Here is a 25,671-nt window from a genome sequence, read left to right as displayed (position 1 = left end):
CATGTTTAAATTGAATTGGAATTATCCTGCGTATACCATTAGATGTACCATCTCATACTTTATAAATATTAATTAATCTTTTTTTTTTTTTTTTCTTTTGGGTTCTAAAATGGTAACTGTGCCCACCTACTTTCGCCTTCCATATATTATGTTTAATTGTGGATTTTATTATACATATATTTTATTTTAGATTTTTGTATCAAAGTTTCATTATCTTAACTAATTCTTCTAGTTTTATTTTAGATCTTCGTATCAAACTTTTTGGATGTGCCAATGCTTGTCAATCAATCATTTATTTATTTTATTAATTTGCTTGAAAATACAAACCCCTCAATGATGAACTTCATCACCTACAAAGAAAAAATAAAAATAAAAAACGCATGATGAAACACTCCTATTAGGTAGCCCCACTAAATTTAAAAGAAACTTTAAAGCATCTCTGGTGCTATGACATTGATAAAAATGGTAAAATTCCTTCTTTTGTTTTCAACAATGGAAAATTTCAAAATTGGCAATTGCAAATTTGAAGCTGCAAGCAAATTTGGTAGTGAATCCCATTATCATAAAAATTGCGGATACCATATCATTTATTGAATTAATTATTATTATTTTTAATTTTAGTTGGTAAAAGTAATTTAAATATTGGCATATTATCATGTAATAAGATTTAAAACAAGATATTAACATTTTTTTAGCATTTATTATTTAAAAGTAAATGCTTAAATTTAAAATTGATATTCAAATTTATCATAAAAGGCTTATGTCGATATCAAATCTTAAAAATAATAATGTTGTTAAGGCCAAAACAATATTTACGATTGTTAATGCCTTTAAAATGGGGTTTTGTTTTTGGAAATATCAAATTTTATAAATAATAATGTTGTTAAGGCCAAAATGATATTTACGATTGTTAATGCCTTTAAAATGGGGTTTTGTTTTTGGAACTGGGCTGTCTTTTGTTTTTCCGTGGCTCATAATCAGTAAAATACAGAGACAAGAAGCTAATTAAATGATTAAATGGGAGAAGAAAATAAATTAAAGAGAGAGAGAGAAAGAGAGAGAGAGAGAGAGAGAGAGAGAGAGAGAGAGAGAGACTGAATTATTACTTATTAAACTTTAAAAAATTATAAAATAGATAGACACAAGACATATTTATTATACAATGAACGAGAGGAAGTGGAGGTGAAAGAATATTCAATCATCATGAGGAGCAACAAGGAGCAGAGTTTTTCCAACATTAAGACCCGTGAAAAGGTCGGCAAGAGCAGCAGGGCCATTGTGAAGGCCTTGAACGATATGTTCCACATAAGCAATCTTGCCCAGTCCGATATAAGGCAGGACGGTGTCCAAGAAGCTTGAATAGAGATGGTAATTCTCCAACACAGTGAATCCCTCCATGCGGATTCGCTTGAGAACCAGCTCCATCAGGTTGCGAACCCCTTCTGATTCATGGAGATCGTACTGCGATATCATTCCGCACACCGCAATGCGGCCATGGTCTCTCATGTTGAGCAGTACTGCGTCCAGCATTTTGCCCCCTACATTCTCAAAGTAGATGTCAATGCCCTTCGGGAAGTACCTTTTCAGAGCTGCGTCCAAGTCCCCCTGTGACTTGTAGTTGAAGGCTTCGTCGAAGCCAAGCTTATTCTTCAATATCTCAACCTTGTCATCACTTCCCGCGCTTCCAACAACATAACAACCCATCAGCTTTGCCAATTGCCCAACCAGCTGACCAACCGCACCGAATGCTGACGATATGAATACTTTTTCTCCTGCCTTGGGCTTACAGATTTCGTACAAACCAACATATGCAGTCAAACCAGGCATACCTATATGTATACATCATACATAAGATATAATTGGTATTTTTGTCTGTAACATTAACTGATTGAAATTGATGTTAAGTGTGTATGGTACGTACCAAGAATTCCTGTATAGTAGGAAAGGGGAACATCTGTGTGGTGAATTTTGAAGAGGCTTTCCGTTCTCTTAATCACACTGTATTCTTCCCAGGTAGTTATGCCCCACACCAAGTCCCCTGCTTTGAACTCTGGGTGCTTTGAATCCACCACTTTTCCCACTCCATATCCAACTATTGGCTGTGCGCATGTAAACATAGAATTAAAACAGAAGAGATTAGATCGTCAACAATGAAGATTACATATTCATATTTAATTACCTTGTATATTTATAATATATACAATATAGAAATTACATACAGCGTTGGGAGCAAAAAACTGAGGGCGACCAGGTTCAGGATTCTTAACCCCTCGCATATATGGATCGCAAGACAGATAGAGGTTCTTGACCAGCACAGCAGCTTCTTCTTCTTCAGCTGGCAGCTTCAGTTTTGTAGTGGCAGTGGTGAGGTACATATCCGACTCCCTGGGATTCCCAGTTATGTAGTCTTTAGCCAAAACCTGCTTGTTCTTCACCATCAACTCTTCACCATTCCCACCAGATGCCATTTCTTTCTGATTTTCTCTCACACTCTCTCACCCAAACAGTAATTAATGAATGAGTGTATATATATATATATATCTATGATGAAGCTAAGCTAAGCTATCAGAAAATCTTTCTTTAGATCTATCTATTTTCGTTTCTGTGTTTGTGTTCTAATTATCAGATAAGCTAAAGAACTAAATATATATACGTTTCAGATTCCTCCTCTTCCTGTAACTATAATGTTTTCGTAATAGACTTGGCCTCTCGGTGCCCATGTGATGTCAGTACCCATGTCACACAAATTAATTACCTATTTAAATTTAAATTATATATATATATATATGTTTTTACAGATGATCATATATTATTCGTGATATTGATATGATTAGTGTTTTGAAATTAAGTTGTCGTAACGCAGTGAATTGGAGGCTAGCTAGCTAATTGGGACGTACGTAATTGCTTACGAAATCAGAAAACTGACGTTCCACGCGCCCGCATGCGCCGACTGAAATTTTTCTGCAACTGTTCACGCGCCCACGCGCCGCACGCGCCGTCTGGAGGTTGAAGACGACCACGTCAGCAGCCACGTCAGCGCATCCCTGCCACATCATCTGCCACGCAAGCCGACACGTCGTCAGCCACGTCATCTGCCACGTGTCGACACGTCAGCACCATATGCCACGTCATCAATATTTTCTGAAATTACGGAACAGCCCCTGAAGTATTGGAAATTACAGATTGACCCCTGTATTTTTTGAAATTTCGGAACAGCCCCTGAAGTATTGGAAATTATAGAAGGACCCCTGTAGTTTTCTGAAAGTACGGTGAAGCCCCTGAACTATTGGAAATTACAGACTGACCCCTATAGTTTCTGTATTTTCAGGTTGACCCAGAAATTTTATGAAATTACATGTTTGCCCCAAAATGTTTGGTAATTATATTTTGACCCCGGAAGAGTCAAGTCCACCATTTTCGGCCGTTCCGGACCCAACAGTTAACTCCGTTTTGCCAAATTCAGCTCCATTTTTGGTCAAGCCATAATGTCAATGGAAGAATCATCTTCGGGAGCTATGGTTAAGCTCACTGCCACAAATTATACACTTTGGAGACCTCGGATGGAAGATCTCCTCAATTGTAAGGATCTGTTTGATCCTATAGAAGCTAAAGGCGAAAACCCCGATCCCAGCAAAGTAGCAGAATGGAAGAAATTAAACAAGAAAACGATCGGTCAGATCAGGCAATGGATCGACCACAGTGTCTTCCATCATGTAGCGAAGGAAACGGATGCATATGCCCTCTGGACAAAATTGGAGGACATGTACCAGACCAAGACTGCTCGGAACAAAGCCCTGTTGCTTAAGCGATTGGTACATCTCACATTACAGAGTGGAACTTCTGTAGCCGAGCATACCAGTGAGTTCCAGAGCTTGGTAAATCAACTATCTGCTGTGGATTACCAACTAGGGGATGAGGATCAGGCCCTCCTACTTCTAAGCTCTCTTCCAGACAGTTGGGAGACATTGGTAGTCTCTCTCAGCAATTCGGCCCCGAATGGCAAACTTACTCTGTCTATGGTTAAGGATGCCCTATTTAATGAAGAGGCCAGGAGAAAGGACATTGGCATGGATCAGTCACATGCCCTCGTCACAGAGAGAGGAAGACAGCAAAGAGGTGGTCGAGATAGGGGGAGAGGCAGGAGCAAGAGCAGAGGCAGATCTACAGACGGCAGAAAATCATCGTATAAGTGCTATCATTGTGGCCTGGAGGGTCACATGAAGAAGAACTGCAGAAAGTTGTTGAGAGAGCAGAGACTCCAAGGTAATCAGCCGAAGAAGGATGGAGAGACACTAGTCACTTGTACAGGAGAAGTGGCGCTCTGCTCCACCGAAGAAGAGACATGCCTTCATATATCAACCCAAGATGTTGAGTGGGTAGTCGATACTGCAGCATCCTACCATGTCACTCCACACAGAGATTTCTTTAAAACGTACAAAGCAGGAGACTTTGGTACGGTAAAGATGGGAAATTCCAGTTTGGCAAAGATTATGGGAACTGGTGATATTCAGATAAAAATGAATGTTGGTTGTACAATCACTTTGAAGGATGTCCGTCATGTTCCAGATCTTCGGCTTAATCTACTTTCGGGAGCAGCCTTAGACAAGCAAGGCTATGACAACTACTTCAGCAAAGGCACATGGAAAATGACGGAAGGTGCCATAGTTGTCGCCCGAGGACATATTTGTGGAACGTTGTACAAGACTCATGTGAAGATATGTGCAGATAGCCTCAATATTGCAGAAGGAGAGGCGTCTCAAAATCTGTGGCACCAGAGACTCGGTCACATGAGTGAAAAAGGATTGTCCACTTTGGCAAGGAAGAAGCTTATCACTGTTTGCAAGGATGCTACGCTAGATCCTTGTAATCACTGCTTGTTTGGTAAGCAACATAGAGTCTCCTTCAGTTCCTCTGCATCGAGAAGATCAGAGTTGCTTAGTCTGGTGCACTCTGATGTTTGTGGTCCCATGGAGGTGGAATCATTAGGTGGCAACAAGTATTACCTGACCTTCATTGATGATGCTTCACGGAAGGTGTGGGTATATTTCTTGAAGACAAAGGACCAGGTATTGGATTACTTCAAACTGTTTCATACCATGGTAGAGCGTGAAACAGGAAAGAAGCTGAAATGTCTCCGCTCAGATAATGGAGGCGAGTATACTTCCAAAGAGTTCGATGCCTACTGCAGAAGACACGGCATTCGACGTGAGAAGACGGTCCCTCGCACCCCACAACATAATGGAATAGCCGAAAGAATGAACCGAACCATTATGGAAAAGGTCAGAAGTATGATCAGTATGGCTAAGCTGCCAAAGCCATTCTGGGGAGAAGCTGTTCATGCCGCCTGTTATTTAATCAACAGATCACCGTCAGTACCGTTGAATTTTGAAATTCCGGAGAAAGTGTGGTCGGGTAAGATTCCCTCCTACTCTCATTTAAGAGTGTTTGGTTGTTTAGCTTATGTACATGTATCCAAGGAGCTCAGACAGAAGCTCGATGCAAGATCTACTCCATGCATCTTTATAGGATATGGAGACGAAGAATTCGGATACAGGTTATGGGACCCGAAAACCAAGAAGGTTATTAGAAGCAGGGATGTAGTATTCCATGAAAACCAGAAAATGGAAGACATTGCAAAGCCCAGAATGTCTCCTAATTGTAGTTCTAGTGCCGAGAATTTTTGTCCTAATCCAGCACCAGCACAAATAGCCACAGAGGATAATGAGGTGCATGAAGATATACCAGAAGCAGACCAGGAGGAAGAAGGGGATAATGAGCAGGGGGAGACTCAATCCTCTCAAGCAGCTGCAGGGCCATCACAACGGTCAGATGATGGTACACCTCCTGAGTATATTCTGCTTACTGAAGAAGGGGAGCCAGAGAGTTTCCAGGAAGCTGTTTCTCATCAAGAGAAGAAAAAGTGGCTGCAAGCAATGCAAGATGAGATGGAATCCTTGCAGAAAAATCGTACTTATGAGTTGGTTGAGCTTCCAACAGGAAAGAAGGCACTAAAGAATAAATGGGTGTTCAAGCTCAAGAAAGATGGCAGCGGAAAGGTGGTGAAACATAAAGCCCGATTGGTAGTCAAAGGATTTCTTCAGAAGAAAGGAATTGACTTTGATGAGATTTTTTCACCAGTGGTAAAAATGACTTCAATTCGAGTCATTTTTGGTTTAGTAGCAAGTCTAAACCTAGAACTTGAACAGATGGATGTGAAGACAGCATTTCTTCACGGTGATTTTACATGAAGAAATCTACATGGAGCAGCCAGAAGGATTTGAGGTTTCAGGGAAAGAAAACCTCGTATGCAAGCTAAAGAAGAGCTTGTATGGCCTCAAGCAAGCACCAAGACAATGGTATAAGAAGTTTGACTCGTTTATGGTGAGTCAAGGCTATAAAAGGACTGCAGCAGACCAGTGTGTTTATATTCAAAAATTTTCAGGTGGAAACTTCATTGCACTTTTGCTATATGTGGACGACATGTTGATCGTTGGACAAGATGCAATGAAGATTAGTAAGCTGAAGAAAGAGTTGTCTAAGTCCTTTGATATGAAAGACTTAGGACCAGCTCAACAAATTTTGGAAATGCAAATAATCCGAGACAGGAAGAATAGAAGGTTATGGCTATCTCAAGAGAAGTATGTTGAACGGGTGATAAAGAGATTCAACATGGATAAAGCCAAACCGGTCAGCATTCCACTTGCAAATCATTTTAAGTTGAGTAAGAGAATGTGCCCCTCATCCAAAGAAGAGATAGAGGAGATGGCTTCAGTACCATATTCTTCAGCGGTAGGAAGTCTGATGTATGCAATGGTGTGTACCAGACCAGACATTGCTCATGCAGTAGGTGTTGTGAGCAGATTTCTTTCAAATCCTGGAAAGAAACACTGGGAAGCAGTCAAATGGATTCTCAGGTATCTTAAAGGTACATCGAAGCTGTGCTTGTGCTACGGGGGAGGTGACCCAATCTTAGAAGGCTATACAGATGCAGATATGGCCGGAGACCCTGATAATAGAAAGTCTACATCAGGTTATCTCTACACTTTTGCAGGGGGAGCTGTGTCATGGCAGTCAAGATTGCAGAAGTGTGTTGCTTTATCCACTACTGAAGCAGAGTACATTGCCGCAGCGGAAGCGGGTAAGGAAATGTTGTGGTTAAAGCGTTTTCTCACAGAATTGGGCATCAAGCAAGAAGACTACAAGATACATTGTGATAACCAAAGTGCCATGGATTTGAGCAAAAACTCAATGTATCATTCCCGTACAAAGCACATTGACATTCGCTATCATTGGATACGCGAAGTAATAGATCAACAGTTGCTGAAACTGATGAAGATCCATATAAAAGAGAATCCAGCAGATATGCTAACAAAAGTTGTTGCTCAAGAGAAGCTGAAGCTATGCAGAGACATAGCTGGAATAGATGGCAGATGACCATCAGTTTTAAATGCGGCTGGAGGGGGAGAATTGTGAAGTCCAGCCGCACCAACCACACCAACCTCACCAACCACAGCCGCACCAACCACAGCCACCATTGTTGACAGCCACCATTGTTGACACCATTGCTGCACCGATCAACAATTGTGGGCTAAGATGTTGAAAATTGTGGCCTTGTAAGCCTATAAATAGGCTCCTTACCGTTGCATGAAAATCAAGCCAAGAGAGCAATCTCAATCATCCCAAGTGAGGAGAATTGAGAGAAAACTCCGAGAGAGAGAGTCTTTAAGTTCCAGAGAGAGCTTGAGAGAAGAGTGAGCAATTCCAGAGAGAATTGGAGAGTGCAAAGAGAGGTTCCACGTGAGAATCCTCCATGAGAGAAGTTTTTATTTTTGTATTCTATTTTTAAGAGATTAATAGAATTCTTTTATTTTTCTTCTCATATTTCTTCTCTAAAGTGGTCAGAGAACCACAACAGGAGTTGTTTTCCAAGATTGCGACCAGAGAAGAGTCCAATAAGGAGTGAAGGTGCAGCATCAAGATGGCCTTGAGCAATGTCTTGCATATAGACAATCTTGCCTTGTCTGATGTAAGGCAGCACATAATCCAAGTAGTCCTCATAGAGATGGATATAATCATTAACGTTAAATCCCTTGAGAGTGATCCTCTTGAGCACCACTTGCATCAAATTTTGGACACCTTCCGACTCTTCCACTCCCACATTGTACTGAGAGATCATTCCACATGCAGCAATGCGACCATGGTCTCTCATGTTCACAAGCACTGCATCAAGTGTTTTCCCTCCCACATTATCAAAGTAAATATCTATGCCTTGTGGGAAGTACCTCTTTAAAGTCGCCTCCAACTCATCTCCCTCTTCTTTGTAATTGAATGCCTCGTCAAATCCCAACTTTTCTTTCAGTAGATCCACCTGTGTATATATATTAAGTTAAATCACATATATATATATATGCATCCATGGTTCCTTTAATCAGTCAGATAGATGGTATTATATAACAATAATAAACAATAATAATAATTACCTTTTCTTTGCTTCCAGCACTTCCAACAACATAACAACCCAACAATTTAGCGAATTGGCCAACAAGCTGACCAACTGCACCAGATGCAGCCGATATGAACACCTTTTCTCCTTTCTTAGGATTACATATTTCGTAGAATCCAACATAAGCAGACAAACCGGCCATACCAAGGATTCCAGCATAGTATGAAAGAGGTACATCAGTATGGCGGATCTTGATGAGGCTTTCAGGCCTGTCGATGAGGCTGTATTCTTCCCATCGTGTGAACCCCCAAACTAAGTCACCCTCTTTCAACTCTGGATGTCCCGACTCCAACACTTTAGACACTCCATACCCACTTAAAGGCTGCATATATAAATATATATATATATATATATATAATAAACATTAACATTTTTCAAACTAACTTAATTATGAGAGCCTAATATATGCCTTGAACTTGTATATAAGAAAATCAAAATAGAAAAGAGATGAGAACATACAGAGGCAGGGGTATAGTTAGGGTACTGTAAGATCAACTGCTTGTTATGCATAAGAAGTCGCTGAACGGGATCGCAGGACAAGTAGAGGTTCTTCACAAGAACGCCAGTGTGACCATGCGGAAGCTTGAGCTTAATGGTAGCTTCAGAGGTCACGTGCATGTCATCTTCCTTAGGAAACCGATCCACCACATGGTTCTTGAGAATCACTTGCTTATTTCTAACCTCCGCCATGCTTTCTTTCTCTTTACTCTCGTCTCTCAAATGATTTACTGTAATTGCAAATACTATAATAATACATAATATATGCTTGAACAGCCTCTCATCTTTATATACTACCATTGCATACATGCACATGCAAATGGTTCCGTAACTGCTGACTTTATTTCTGTGGAAAATAAATGGAGCCTTATATAAGATATAGATTATATGTAACAAGGTCATGTAGAAATACCTAATTGCTTACGTTCTTATATATTAGTCCTCTCCTTATATATGTATGTATATATATATACATATGTCAATCGCCATTTTATACTTTTCAATCTTTACTTTCTACATTTTTTGCCTCTGTTTTTTTTTTTTCACCTCTTTTTATTTGTTTTTATTATTAATTAGCCTAACAGATCCCAGACAAACAAACATAATAATAAGTGAAAACTTCATCACCCGCTTACTTGAAATGAGCTACTTAGTCTCGATTATATATAATTAATCATTAATTGTAGACCAAAAAACACACAATATATATGCATAAAGATGATCAAAGGAAGCATGTATATTATTTATGCCTTTTATTTAAAAGATATTGCATGCTTAATTTATATATAAATGGGCTTAATGGATCAATTATTCAGGAGCAATAGCAACAACTTGCTTTCCAACCAGAGCCGCGGGAGCACTTTCCAGGCCTTTTGCTATGTCTGCCACATACGTTATCTTCCCTTGTCTGATTTGTGGCAGCACCAAGTCTAAGAATTGCGAACAGATGATAATAATCAAAGACAGCAAAGCCTTCTCTCCGGACCCTCTTATGAACACCTTCCGGCTCTTTGAGTTTGTACTGTGACACCATTCCACATTCCGCAATTCGTCCGCGAACTGTCATATTGAGGATCACTGCGTCCAGCATTTTGTCCCCATCGTTCTCAAAGTAAATGTCAATGCCTTGGGGGAGTACCTTTTCAGTGCTTCATCATGCTCTTCCTTATGGTTGACAGCCTCATCAAATCTAAACCTGTTCTATCAGATGCTTAGCAGTTGTGATTCATGCCATGCAGGATTAATTGATGATGACTCACCTACTCTTTACTTCCAACACTCCCAACAACATAGCATCCCGACTATTTTGCAATCGCCCAACAGTCGGTCAAATGCACCTGATGCTGCTGAAATGAAGACATATTTCTCCTTTTTTGGGAGAACAAACTTCGTCATAAGCACTAAGCAGTCATACTGGGCATACCTATATATGGTCATGGGGAAAAATGCTTATTGTATAAGACTTCTGAACAATTATCGGTTAGACACTTATTTCTGATATTCATGATCTGTGATGAGGCCTTTAGAAGACCAGAATTCAGTACAATTAGAGCATCACGGTCCAGCACCGATATAATTTATATAGTAATTAAACCATACATACATACATGTATATATATGTATATAACTTTAATGATGTATTTGAACGACAAGAAAATTGACGTCAAGCCTCAAGGCAGAGGAATTAGATGACCAGCCTAGCTTTGAAACTGTTTTGTTATTGCTTTTTTAAGTCAAATATACAAATATATTTATATGCATGGAAATCTTAAATCTTGATTGAAAACCCAGAGAAGAATGAATTTAATTAGACATTATATATGAATATATGGATATTAAAAATCAAAGGTCCAGCTACCTATTTCATATTTGATGTTCATTATATGATGAGTAGCTAGCAGAAAGTATAGATAGTTAGTTACCTAGAATTCCAGTATAGTAGGAAACGGGTACATCAGTATGGTTGATTTGAAGAGCTGTTGAGGATCAGTGATGAGACTGTACTCTTCCCATCCGGTTGTCCCCCAAATCAAATTACCATCCTTGAACTCCGGATGCCCAGATCTCTAAATTTTAGCCACTCCATACCCACTTAATGGCTCCAACCAACCAACCACCAAAGAAATATATTATTTTAGTTTCAACACATGCAACACTAGTATATTGCAGCATTGACCAACAACACTATGAACAAATTGTAGATCAATCACTAACTGGTAAATTTACTTTCATGCATCTGAATGAATGAATGATTAATTTATGTTCTCTGAGAGGTGGAATATTTAAATTAATGCTTAAAGAGCCAGGTGTGAAGGAGTGGAAGAGGTTATTAGGATCATCGATCCTTCGCATTCGAATGCGAAGGTAAGGGTCGCAAGACAAGTAGAGGTTCTTCACCAAAACTCCATTGGAACCCTGCGGAAGCTTCAACTTTGTGGTAGAAGAGGTTATGAAAAAGTCGGACTCTCTGGGAAGCCGGAGACATAGGCCCTAAAAATAACCTAATTGTAGCTGATCACTTCCTCTCCAGCTTGCGCCATTGGAATTCACTCCACCTCCAATTACTCAGTGTGTGTGATGTGGGCTACTTACCTTTCTTTTGAAGGTAAATATATACAATACTAAAAAGGGAATGTGTTTGAGGTCTCGTATGATGACACGTGTACGTCTATAACTTGCTCCCCTATTTCTTCGTGAGTGTCATCCACTCATGGCTGGACGAAATTTACATTTAAATTTTGATATATATATATATATATATATATATTTTTTTTTTTGGTTAGCTGGTAATTTATAATTTTATAATGACGTAGATTTATATGATTTTGTTTGGAGCACTTTTGTTCTCTAAGATTTATTATTATTTCTTTTCAATAATGATAATAAATTTAATGATTTGAGAAATAAAAATAAAATGCTATTTTTGGGATAAATCAATTCGTTGGAAGTTTTAAGACAATAAATAATTATATAGGGTTAATTGCCTAATGATACCTTCAAGTATAAGTAATATGCGACTTGAGCTTTAAAATTTAAGATTGTGTAAAATAAGTCCTGATGTTTTAAAATAAATAAAAAAATTGATCCAATCTAGTAAATTTTTAACAGCTCTAGCACGTGCTCATTGCGTGATCCATATGGTGCAATTAAGCAGATGAATGACACTAATTACAAATGATGTTAAATAAAAATAATTTAAAATTATTTAAATCAATTTATTTTGATTATAGTTAAATAGAAAAATAAAAAAATTTCATAAAAAAAAAGAGAAGAAAGAAAAATGTTCGATCTAGATGAAAGACCCCAAATCAGCATCTAGGATTTCATTCTCATCCCAAATCAGCAATTCAAAAATTCCAAATCGTAGAGCCATTTGTCCATTGTTGAAGATTTGTGAAAATCTTCAACTATTTGCAACGATTTCATTAATTTAGCAAGGTCTGAGAGACTTTTAAGCTAAGAAAAAGGAACGTTCTCGTAATACCAAAAGTGCAAAGTAGAAAATGTATGTCACATTGCACTTTAAAGATAAGAATTTCAACTTCTAAAGTGTCATTCGTTCTCACATGCTGTGTGGCTTAACTTTTCTGTAAAGCATGTTTTGGGTTGTGGATTCCATATATAAATGTTGACAGTATTGGGTTTTGGTAAATTTTCTTTTGAATAAATTATAGCTTCTATTTGGATTGTGGGTTGTGTAATGCATAAATTAATGCCCATTGCATTGTACGTGGTCCATCCCTTCTTTTTTTTTTTTTTTCTTTTTTCGTTAACAAGCACTCTATATGGTCCCTCAATGTGGTCCCTGATCTTGAGTTTTTGCCATCTACATATTGATCAAATTTGACTATATTATTGAAGTTCCTACAACTAAATAGTCATCATGGTAGTAATAAAATTTATTTTTTAATTTTTATTTTTTTGCATGATTTGTTTACAAAAGATAATGGATAGAACTATCAAGTATACTGTTGCATGATAAAATATATATATATATATAGTGAAATAAGCAGAAAATGAGTAGAATGTAGCTTTAATAGTATAAAATCATGACCATTTTGTCACTTTCAAAATTTTATTGGTACTAAAATGTGTGTATTTATTGTTGTGGCTCATATGTAGCAAGGATGACAAAACTATTTAATATTGTATTTGATCGAATTTTTCATGACTTTAATCGAACAGTTTGGTTGCACATTATAATCAGTATAGTCATTGCAATGATTTGAGGAGCATTTAGTTTTTAATTATTTTAATAAGTAAATATGGGGTAAGATATTAGTCATGTATGTCATGTTTAATACTATGTTAATGGAATACATGGTTTGTTTGATTTTTTGATCAAATTTATATAGGGTTGACAATGTGCAATTATGTAGCATTTTCAAAATTTAGAATGTTTTGGGTTAAATTTTTGCAGGAAAATGATGAAAATCACTATTCAAATGTACCATGGTGGTCGGTTCATTCAGAATCATTATTTAGAATATGTTGAGGGTAAGATTGCATACTTTGATGAGTGTGACACAAACAAATTGAGTATGATAGAATTTAATTCAATAGTAAGGGAAATAAGATACTGCTTGGGACAATCTTGGACTTTGGATTGAGGCGTTTAGTAACAAATTTGGACACGTTAGACGTCGTTGTTGGAAGTGTTGCATGCAAAGTTTTGGACGTGTATGTGGAAAGGGGGGGGGGGGGGGGTGGGGAGGAACTAAACCTGCGTTGACACCTATTAGGATTGATATAGATGTGGATGCTTTAGTTGTGGAAAATGGTGAAGTAGAAAATGTGGTCTGAGGTGAATAGGTTGATATGGAAAAAGTGGAGCAAGTGGTAGATGATGCTATCAGATTGGATGATTGTGGGGTGATGACAATAAATTTGATAATATGGACATTTCTAAAGATGAATCTTATGATACATCAATAAATTCAGGATCTGATGCAGCTAGAGTTGGAAGGAATGTTGATGCAGCTGATGATTATATGGATAGTTTATTTGATGATAAAATTGATGATAATACTTTAAATGAGGTTCTAATTGCTACTGCTTGTCTGTAGATGAGGAGAACAATCGGTTTGAAGAAGATAGACAGTTTGTGTTAGGGAATTCGGATGAGTTGAAAAGCTTGGATAAGTCTAAGAATGAAGGAGAGCATGAGCAAGTAATAGTGTTCCAATTACTGAGGACAATGAGAGCATCAAATATCCTATGTATGTTGGAATGAAATTTCCCAACCAAGTAGCATGCATGGAACATTTAGTTAACTATTCTATAGCTAATAGATATAATTTGAGGTTTGTAAAGAATGCTTCATATGGGATAATAATGGAATGTATTAAAGGATGTGAATGGAGGTTGCATGCTTTGTATATGAACAAAGAAAATACTGTTCAACTGAAGACGATGAAAGCTATTCACACATGCACAGGACACATGAGAACAGGTTGATATGCAAGATGGTTGTCGAAACATTACTTTGATGACTTTCAGATGGAGCTAGAAATGGAACTGCCATTGTTTCAATAGAAAGTGAAAAAGGATTTGGTTTTAGACATCATATGGTATCAAGGACATTAGGTGGATAAAACGAAGGGTAGTAATGTCAATGGGGTGGGACAGGACCCATTTTTTAAATCTCATCCCCATCCCCACAATTTTCCTCCTTTCTTTAGAAGTAGGATGAGGATGGGATTTCCCAATCAGGACAAGGTAACTTATTCCCTACACCGATTAGACCTAGCAAAATCTCATACGATACGATAACATTATACGAACTCACATGATAATTTACGGATTTGGATTGATGATATTGTGTCGGGTCCATATCAATGTCACTTAATAAGACCCAATAAATTAACTGGTTTTAACAGGTGAAACAAGATAAACCAATTAGACCCATTAAATAGGGGTATTTAAGTAATTATATAAGTTTTATAATATTAAAATTATTTAATTTATTGTTAAACATGTATTAATTTGTTCTTTTTTAGTTTAATTTTTAAAAAAATCTAAAAAAATACGAATTTTTGTAATTTAAAAAAATTATTATTTTATTATTTCAAAGTTAAGTGAAATTTAAATTTTCAAATTTGTATTTATCGTTAACGGGTTGGATGATAGGTTACTTAATAATTTATTGAATGGGTTCGGAATTATCTATTTTCACATGAAAGCTTAATGGGTCGTGTTTGGATTAATTTAGTTCCACACGAATACGACACAACACAACACGAATACAATTTAACACGACATGTTGCCAGACCTAACACCACTACCTAGTTTATACTTTTATTCTCTCTACTTTTCTACTTTTGCGTTTTTCTATTGACTTTCATTATCTAAGCTTAACTTTCATGAATATATATAGAGATGGAGTAGAGTAAATCATATATAAATTGTTCTTTTAGTATTGAAAAAATCAAGAAATTAAAGTCCAAAAATTAAATAAATGACCAGGAGGTCACATTTTATAGCACTATTAAAATAAAAAATATATATTTAGGTAAAAGAAACAAAACATGCATTAGTAAAATTAAGTAACTACTCACATTATCAATTTATCAAACTCTCATCAAATCAAAAGAATTAGAAGAAAAATTTCCAAAATCATTTTCCATTTCTAGCATTGGCAACGTTTTACCTTTTAGGCTACGATAGTTGCGTTGAGAGGAGATGAAGTTGCGAGGGGGTGACACCATGCTGCAATGGCTACATTAAGAGAAGATGATGCCATAAAGGCTGCGTTGAAAGAGGGTGACGTTGCAACGTTCGTCCTTCAGTGAAAGATTTTGGTCCGCATGGGCAAAGCTTTGAGAGGTTGAGAGAGTTGAGTTTATTGAGGCCCTGATCGGCGAGGTTGTTTGTGGCTGACAATTGTTTGTGGCTGGCAGCAGTTGTTTGTGAAGGTTATGAAGGCGACGGTTGGTGCCAAGTTTAAGTTAAAGGAGGTGAAACTTGGTGGCAGCTCGATTAGAGTTTATAAGAAGACAAAATACGACATATCAATATTCAATTATTCATTCATTTATATAAATGAAAATATTATAAAAAAAGATAAATAATTATATATACCAAGCCAGGATTGGGTCGGGGTTTCTAATGCTCCATCTCGGCCCAACCCCAATTCAGGCATTAAAATTTTTCCCCGAGAACGCCCTATAATTCTAAGTTTTTAGGGAAAAACTGCCCTATTAGAGGCGGTGCACTACGATTTTCGGGTTGTATGGGGCAAATTTCCATCCGTAGTTAAAGGACATATGGGTGAGTAATATGGGATACTTTGAGATTGCTGTGCAGAGATAATAAAGAGGAATCCCGGAAGCATATGTAGAATGAAAATGGCAGATGACAATGGGAAGTCTATTATTAAAAAAATTTACATTTGTTTAGTTACTTACAAAAAAAGGGTTTTAGTTGGAACCATTCATAGGGTTGGATCGTGCCACCTAAAGGGTGCATGTGGAGGCATGCTACTTTCTGCTGTTGGAACAGATCCCAACACTCAAATGTTCCTCTTTGCAAAAACATACAAGGATTTACACACTTGATTCCTTCAATATCTAATTTGTGATATTGGTAAGATAAGAGATGGCCAAGATATCACTTTTATTAGTGATCCATAAAAAAAATGTGTAAAGTTTAATTTTTTTTATTTAATAATTCTTTGTCATGTGACTATATTATGGCTTTATGGCTTCGTACAATGTACAAGTTGCCTTAATGTGCTACCTTTAGTCTATGACTTCATTTTTTTTTTAACTCATTTTAAAGTAAGTGTTATTTGTTTTACATGGAAAACTGTGTTCTATATTACTTTATGATTTTCTATTTACTTTATAGTTTTCCGTTACTTTATGGTTTTCTATTACTTTTTCATTTAAGGGTAATTTTTATCTGTTTTGCAGGAAAACTACTGTGTTCTCTATTACTTTATGACTTAGTGTTGTGATTTCTATTACTTTATGGTTTTCTTTTTTGGTTGAATCAGTGTTATGAATACTGACTTCAATGTAGGGCTTGGTGCCTGCAATGGAGGAGTTCTTTTCAAATGTTGACTACAGGTTCTATGTGAATCATTTGCACGCTAACTTTTACAAGCTGTACAAGGGGATGCTATTTAAACAGATGATATAGAGCATAGCTAGAGCTACAACAATCCTTGAATATTTGATGAGATTAGAGAACATGAAGAAGGTTGATACAAAGGCAGTGGAATTGTTGGAGAAACTACACCTAGGGAGAGGAGCAAGCACTGCTTTTGGGAATATTTGATGTGTGACATACTAACCAGCAACATTAGTGAGTCTTTAAATGCATATCTTGGGGATGCTAGAAGCAAACCTACCCTTACAATGTTGGAGGAGATTAGGAAAAATTTGATGGTTAGAATGAGAGAAAAGAGTGAGAAAATTAAAAACCACACCACACATATCTATCTAGCAATGTTGGAAAAATTGGAGCAGCTTAAGATTGACAGCAGATGTTGTTTGCCATCTTGGGCTAGAGTAGCCATGTACGAAGTAGAATCATTGCTAGAAAAGCATATTATAGATTGGAAAAGCTGCACGTGTACATGTCGGAAGTGATAGATAAATGAACTACCATATATACATGACATTTCATGCTTTTCTTTAATAAGGAAAAGAGACCCTCGTGAGAGAGAGAATGCATACAGAGTGTCAAAAGTAGAAGGATGCATTCAATGTACTATCTGTCAAGAGTGGGGCCATAATAAGAGAAGCTGTAGGAGGCCACCTGTTAATATGCCACAATGAGCCAAAAAGAGTAATGATTCTACCACACTAGCACCAACTATTGCAACCTCAAGCACACAAGTTGAATCCCAATCAACTAAAGCTCCACATGTGGTATGAATTTCAATTTCATGGTATTTATATTTACTTTGACCTTATTTTTTAGTTAGAAAAAAAACTGCCTCATAAGCATTCCGATTGGAGGAATTTCAACAAATAGTTCTGGCAAAGGCAGGGTAATAGGGATAAAAGGTAAAGGCAGGGGAAAAAGGGTAACATGCAGAGGCAGAGATGGTGGCAATAGCAATGACAGTAGAGGTTCAACAACACCAACAATTACTGATTCACATACCCAAACTCAATCCACTCTACTGCAATAGACTTTAACTCAGTCTAGTCAAGCTAGTGTTGCTAATGTGATAAAAATATATATATAGGCAGTGGAATGATATTAATGTGATTTTTTGTTTAACTCATGTTACAGTTAATAATGTAGCAATTATATACACATGTTGTATGATATTAATATGCGTTGTGTTTAATATATTAAGGTTGCATGTTACAGTTACTAATGTGGTAATTGTATATCAACTCTTTTTTTTTTTTTTTAATTTGGTGGTACTGTTCTGTGGTTTATTATTCATATAAGGAGAATCATGGAGATCAAATAGTAATTCTGGAAGAGAAGGCACAAGTAGAGGAGGATCAAGCACTCGCACCAACCAAAATGACATACGATCAGAAGGAAAACAACCACAAGGAAAGGGGAAGAGTGCTGCTATTTTTGACTTTGATATATGAATGTTGTTGTGATGTGTATTTGGATGTGTATTGACATTGTACCTATTTTGGATGTGTATTTGGTTACGTAAATGGCCAATTTCTTTTGTTGATGTATATGTTAGTTGGGACCAGTTTATGGCTCAAGTTGTAAACGCCTGTGTTATTTTGTCTATTTAGGTTATCAACTTGATGTTATAGCCAAGAATAAGGCTATGGACAAGTTTTTACTTTATCTTTATTTGTAAAGACAATGTTTAGTTTGTTATAAAGGCCTACATGTTTTGTAGTTATGTAAAGATCAAAGGTATGTAGTTTACTTTATTTATAGAATGTACAAGTTGATATGTAGTAGGCCATTATTTTGAGAACAAACTATTAAACAGATTTGATCAATAAATGTTAGTATTTAGTATTCATTTCAATTGAGTCCTTTCATTTAAGTATTAGTTTCCATTGTGTGTTTGATGAATTCATTACACATAAAATACAACTTGTAAACTACTTACAAATGAGTATTAGTTTGGAGTTAATTATGACACATTATATAAACACAACATAACAAATAAAAACTATTATAGATAACTATAGATAACTAATTCCGTAACACAATCATTGTCACTTACAAGCTACACTATCACTAATATGCTACACGCCATTAATTTCAATAACAAAAAGCTACCATTAATTCTAATTTACATGTAGCTTACAAACCAAATCAGTTGGATTTTTAACTATCTAGATACATCAACTTCCCACTTGAGATGGTTTTGTAGCTATTTTTGTGTAACAATATATAAACAAAAAGGAAAATTGTCCAAGACACGAATAATATAGTCCGTAACTTATAAACCATGCTTGCATTTTTCTTACACATATCATCAAGTCTCATGCATTTTTTCTCTAGTTTTCTACTATGCCTCACCCATTTTTGCAAATCTTCCAAATGATTTGCTTCTATTCTCTTTTTGTTCTTCAATCACATTTTCTAAATTCCTAATTTCATCTTCTAGTTTTTTTTAACTTTTCCTCTTAATCTATTTACAACATCTTTATCATAATTATCGGTACTTGTATTTGCCCATTTGAAAAGGCTAAAACCTCTTGAATTCTGCAAAATACATGAAAATAACACATAAATCATAAACCATAAACCATTATGAAGAAAACTAAATTAGTCATATAAAATATTAGTATTTTGCAATTTAGGAACAATGATAAATTTTTTGTTGCCTTAATAAGGTTTTTTATTTATTTATTTTTTTAACTATCTATATTAATTATGTAGGCTAAATTTAACTTTATTAATGATTCTCAACAAAATAATCCACAAAAGGTTTTGAAATAGCGAGAAAATTACAACCAAATTTGATTACCGATGGCCCGTCGATAATTACCAATGGCCTATTGGTAATCAACTTTATTTGAATTTTTCTCACTTTTTCCAAACTTTATGTGGATTCTTTTGTTGAGGATCATTAATAAAGTTAGATTTAGCATGCTCTTAGTGGAAACACACATTATCAAACTTATTTGATTTAATTGTGGTGATTTGCTTTGAAAAAAATGGTCAAATTAAAATTACCAATGAGGTATTGATAATTACCAATGAAACCATTTGTAATTTTTCCAGCAAGCATATGGACTCCTATATCGGATTACAACGGTTTTCATCGATAATTACCGATGCCCCATTGGTAATAAACTTTATTTGAAATTTTCTCACTTTTTAAGATGTTTTTGTGGATTCTTTTGTTGAGAATCATTAATAAAGTTAGATTTAGCATGTTCTTGGTGAAAACACATATTATTGAAGTTTGTCAGATTAAATTGTGGTGATTTGGGTTGAAAAAATGAACAAATTGAAATTACCGATGGGGTATTAGTAATTATCGATGAAACCGTCTGTAATTTTTCTAGCAAGCACATGGACTCCTATATTGGATTACCGACGATTTTTATCGGTAATTACTGATGCCTCATCAATAATCAACTTTATTTGAAATTTTCTCACTTTTTCCAATCTTTTTGTGGGTTCTTTTGTTGAGGATCATTAATAAAGTTAGATTTAGCATGTTCTTCATGCAAACATACATTATCGAAGTTGTCAGATTGAATTGTAGTTATTTGTTTTGAAAAAATTGGACAAATGTAAATTCCTGATGGCCCATCAGTAACTATCGATGAAAACCGTCGGTAATTTTTCCAGCAAGTACATAGCGACCTGTATTGGATTACCAATGGTTTTCATCGGTAATACCAATGGGCGTCGGTAATCAATTTTATTTGTAATTTTCTTAGTTTTTCCAAATCTTTTGTGGAGTCTTTCATTCACCATCATTAATAAAGTTATATTTAGCATGTTCTTGGTGGAAACATATATTATCGATGTTAGCGGATTGAATTGTGTTGCTTTGATTTGAAAAAGTAGGACAAATGAAAATTACAAATGGCCCTTTGGTAATTTTGGTCAGCTGGATTTTTTTTATCATTTGGTAATGTATTATTGCATCTTTTTTTTTTCTTTCTTATGTTTTTTATCATTAAAAAAGGTTGCACTCAAAATTTTCTATGGTGCACTACATAATTAAAAAATAGTTGTAATGAGTTTTGATGATTTGTGAAATAACGATTTAAAATGAAAATTTACATAATTAAAAAATTACCGACGGCATAATTAAAAAATTTTTTAAATTACATAATAAAAAATTACCGAATACCGATGGACCCCATTGGTAAATTTTCATTTAAAATTTTTCTTCCACAATCATCAAAACTCATTACAACTACTTTTTATTTATGTAATGCATCATGAAAAATTTTGAGTGCAACCTTCTTTAGTGATAAAAAACATAAGAAAGAAAACAAAACGCACTAATACCTTACCAAATGGCCAAAAAAATCTGGACGACCAAAATTACTGAAGGACCATCGGTATTACCGATGGATGCCGTCGATAATCCTTCCAAAACTGTGTTTCTTTTTTAAAAGTTAAACTTGTTTTGCAATGAATAAAAGAAAAAGGGCAACATTAGCCAAGTTACTACTTCTCAAAAGATAGCTTGAAGTAGACCATTTATAATTATAATTTAATCTACTGATTCTGGGAATCATCGTATGATCCAAAAATTCCTAGAAGTTGCAAAATAACTTTAAAAATTGCTTCTAAAATCAATAGGGAAAACATGGAGTTAAAGCATTAATAATGATTGCCTAAAATGATGTGCTCCGAGCATAACAATTTCTATATGACCTAGAGCCACATTGATCGAAGTTGTGTTTTCAATACATGTAATAGTACTTAAGTTTTTCTTTTATTATTATTACTATTAGTATTTTAATTGACTAGAAAAGCTAGTGGTGAAGGATATCTTTTTCTTTTTCTTCCACACTGCATCTTTTGATAAACCTGTACTTCATTTGCGCTGATTTGATTTACTTCATTAAGGCAGAACCTGCACTAGTAACTTTTATGCTCTGCACCTGCAAGGCTGTTTCATTTTTCTTTTCTTCTCTGAAAACCTGAAATTTCTTATCCACTTCAAGCACCATCACTTATTTTCTTAGTGAACTCTTTTTTTTTTCCCCTATTTTAATCAAAAGAAGGCAACATGTTGAAGACAATAGGTGTTTGTCATCAAAGTTGTTTGCTTTTTTTATTGCAATTTTGCCTAAGACAAAGCCCTTTTCTAGCATGCTGCTAAAAGCTAACCACATCCTCTACCTTCCAAAATGCAAAGTAAACAACTCTAGGAGGCAGAGCTTTATTATCAATTTCCTACAGATACTAGTGAGGTTAACAAGTTGGCAACATTACCATGTTAAGTGTGAAGGATTGAAAATTATTATTAGAGAATCTTACATGAAGTTATTGTGAGAGACATATAGTTCAAAGTGAAACTTGTCTGCATAAACCAAGTAGTAAAAGCATGCAAATGAATACATTATTAAAGATGCCACTTAATAGGATGGGCCGCTCATTATAATATAAAAAATCGTTGTGTTGCCTACATATACTCCATAAGATGCCATTAGAATTGATAATTTGAGCTTTAGTTTGAACTGGAATAAATATTTCAGACTACACTTTGAACAACACAAACACCAAAACTGACAAGATAGAGAGAAGGAACTGTTGAGGATATCAACAAAGGGTTTGGGATTCTAGAAGGATGCAGGCAATCCTCCAAAACCAGGATAGTATGAAATATCTGCAAAGGAAATCTGGAAGTTTCTCCTTAAAAAAATTCATACACGTACCAAAATAGAAGCAAAAATTAGCTTCATAATATAAGAACTTTAATAAATTTAAAGAAAAGAATTTAGGGCTTACCATCTCAGGGTCCAAGGTATCAATTGCATGAATTCCATATCTGTCTTCAGGTACAAGAACAGTTGTTTTTGGATCTAAAAACTCAATTTTACCTGTTTCACGTATGAAGTATTCAATTGAAAATCATAAATTTCATTAAAAAAATGCTTTAAATTAAAATATAAAAGGCTCAAGTGTTTTGACAATTCAGAGCATTATTAGAAGATCAAAATGATACAATAGAAAAGAGACAATGTTACAAAAAATTACATCAATTTTCATATCCTAGCAAATATTTAAGCAATTTCTTCATGCCATTGAGGTGAGGGTATTCTGCACACATTAATTGAAAATATTTCCCAAGACTAATGTCTTTTGAATTCAACTTTCTGCCACATGCATTATACAACTACATAGATAGCTGTCCAACCATTTGGATTATCCTCATAAGCAAGTGAGTTTCGAAAGGTACATTTGCAGCTTGCCAAGTGCATTGGACTATTAACCATATAGCATGAATCAAGAAGCTATTTGCATGTCATTTAGAATTTAAGTAATAGCATTTATATAATTTCAAAGAAAACAGATACGCTCCATGTAAACAAAAGCTCATATATACGGTGCATATCACAATAAACTTTTTTCCTAAAACTTATCCAACAAATTCAAGTCCAGATATATACTTTCAACCTGCACTCTCACACAAGCACAAAGTAGCGAAAATTTGGAACCTTTAAAAATACTTCAAAATTTATTTCTTTCTCTTCCATTTCTCTAAATAAAAAGTAAAAAAATTAATAATAAATAAATAAATTCACAGATTGAAAGGAGACCAAACACTTAACCAAAATTACCTGTAGTAGGATCAAATCGAGACCAAAGCTTAGTCCAAAACTTGTAATCAGCAGCAAGAAGTCTAACTCAAACCCTCTCCTCCTTACTGTTTTCACCATCAACCTCCTTCAAGATCAAACCAATGATACCAAGCACCAACAATACTGGGTCCAAAATCGGGTCAACGAACGGCTAGGCCTTTTTAATCAACTTCAACCGTTGCTCAATGGATTGCACAATCTCATCCAAAAGCACAGTCATAACACAAAAACACCATAAGGGGGATGTATTCAATTTTAACTTTTAATGACTTTTGTAGATTTTAAAAGTATTGGTGTATTAAATATAGACTTTTAAATACTTTTAAAAGTAAAAGGGTGTTTAATCCTGACTTTTAAAGATTTTGATAAAGTCTATAAAAGTTGTAATGTATTTAATTATGACTTTTTTAAATCTTTAAAATTAAAGATGTATTCAATTTGTACTTGATTTTTATAGATTTAGACTTTTGATTAATTTTCTAAACTTTTTTGTGAGAGATATAAATAGAAGTTCTCCTAATTTTTCCACCAGTTACCCCAAAGAAAATTGCTGACTTTTAAAAAATATAGAAGATACTGAAAAGGCACTGTTGCAAGTTGAAGGGAAGCTTCTCGGTATTCTTCTGTCTCAATCATCTTAAAAAATTTCCAGTATGTTGTATATTTTTTGATATGTGGTTTGGATTTTATGATAGAGAAGAGTGCGGTTACTCTTTTTTTCCATTATTTTATATGACTTTTGACTATTGTACTGAAATTACTTTTTGATGAATAGAAATCCCTCACCAATAAAAAAAAACATATATATATATAAGGTGATTATTTTGTGATGATGATGATTTTTTTTACGGTAGAAACTGTTTTTCTTTTTCTTTTTCTGTTCAGTTTTGTCTTATTAGAAGTAGAATGTAATGATTGTACGAGAGTAGGAGACGTAACAATTAAATCTTGACTTTTTTTTCTTTTCTTTTTTTTTGGTGAATAAACCTTGATTTGTTTTGGGTATATAATTGGTGGCTATGCATCATTTTTTTGTGGCATAATTTTGTTTGCACTTTCTCTCCTTTTTCCTATTTTTTAAAAGGTTGTTGATGATGCATTTTCTTAGAAAGAAGAAAAACAGAGAAATTTGATTTTAATCATTATAGGCATGTTGTTCATGTACACAAATACACATGAACACATAGATATAAGCAACATAGTAGTTTTTATTTTTTATTTTTATTTTTTAATGCTTGATGGGCAATGCAGTAGTTTATGTACCAATACTGTTGGTGGTTAATGAAAAGGAAAAGGACTGATTTTTGTGCCATTTTAATTTCTGTATCCATTTTAATTGGTATATTTGTGCTATGAATTAGACACCTCAATGTTAAGGCTATTAATTCTGGGTTAACTAGTCACATCCAGGCGGGCATGCATCAGTATTTGGTAGATCACTATTCTGCATTCATGTGATCACTAATCGAGTTCTTCAAAATGACACCCCAAGAGCGTTTCGACTGGATTAACTTTGAATTGCAAAATTGAGTGATTTTAAAATGCATTGTTTTAAGGATGTTATTTTTATTTTGAGTATCTAACTTATTATTATTATTATTATTTTTTGTTAGTATAAAATAGTAATAGAATGAGTTTGACTTTTTATATATATATATATATGATTATTATGAATATGCATTTAAATTCTTTTTTAGATCTTTGATCATTAGATGATTATTTTTTTCATTATTTTTTGAGTTATTATTAAGCTTAACACGTGTACTAAAATAATGATCTAATTTTTTAATAATTTTTTATGCCTTTTTTTTTAATAATTTGATCAGGAGGCTTCTTTTACAATGTCTTATTCCAATATAGACAAAGAAGAAATAGAAGAGGAAGAGATGGAAGAAGAAGAGTATGAAGAAAGAATTGCAGGGCAAAGTTAAAAATTCTTTG

General features: G+C 35.0%; 2 protein-coding genes across 2 annotated transcripts; both read right to left on the bottom strand.

Moving 5' to 3' along the window:
• Positions 1-1,090: 1,090 nt before the first annotated feature.
• On the bottom strand, positions 1,091-2,635 carry LOC125421152 (2-alkenal reductase (NADP(+)-dependent)-like). The gene is made up of 3 exons (XM_048470632.2): positions 2,220-2,635; positions 1,922-2,099; positions 1,091-1,829 (listed from the first exon to the last, which is right to left on the bottom strand). The coding sequence occupies exons 1-3, from the start codon at positions 2,466-2,468 to the stop codon at positions 1,195-1,197; spliced, it is 1,062 nt and encodes a 353-aa protein (XP_048326589.2). The 5' UTR covers positions 2,469-2,635; the 3' UTR covers positions 1,091-1,194.
• A 5,226-nt stretch (positions 2,636-7,861) lies between these two features.
• LOC107407169 (2-alkenal reductase (NADP(+)-dependent)) lies at positions 7,862-9,472 on the bottom strand. Its single transcript, XM_060815205.1, has 3 exons — positions 8,963-9,472; positions 8,481-8,825; positions 7,862-8,368 (listed from the first exon to the last, which is right to left on the bottom strand). Exons 1-3 carry the CDS (start codon positions 9,401-9,403, stop codon positions 7,877-7,879), a joined length of 1,278 nt encoding a protein of 425 aa, XP_060671188.1. The 5' UTR covers positions 9,404-9,472; the 3' UTR covers positions 7,862-7,876.
• Positions 9,473-25,671: the final 16,199 nt, after the last annotated feature.

This window comes from Ziziphus jujuba, chromosome 1 (genome assembly GCF_031755915.1).
Source record: "Ziziphus jujuba cultivar Dongzao chromosome 1, ASM3175591v1".
In the NCBI taxonomy this organism is placed as follows: Eukaryota; Viridiplantae; Streptophyta; class Magnoliopsida; order Rosales; family Rhamnaceae; genus Ziziphus; species Ziziphus jujuba.
This window is presented reverse-complemented; position numbering and strand designations above follow the sequence as displayed.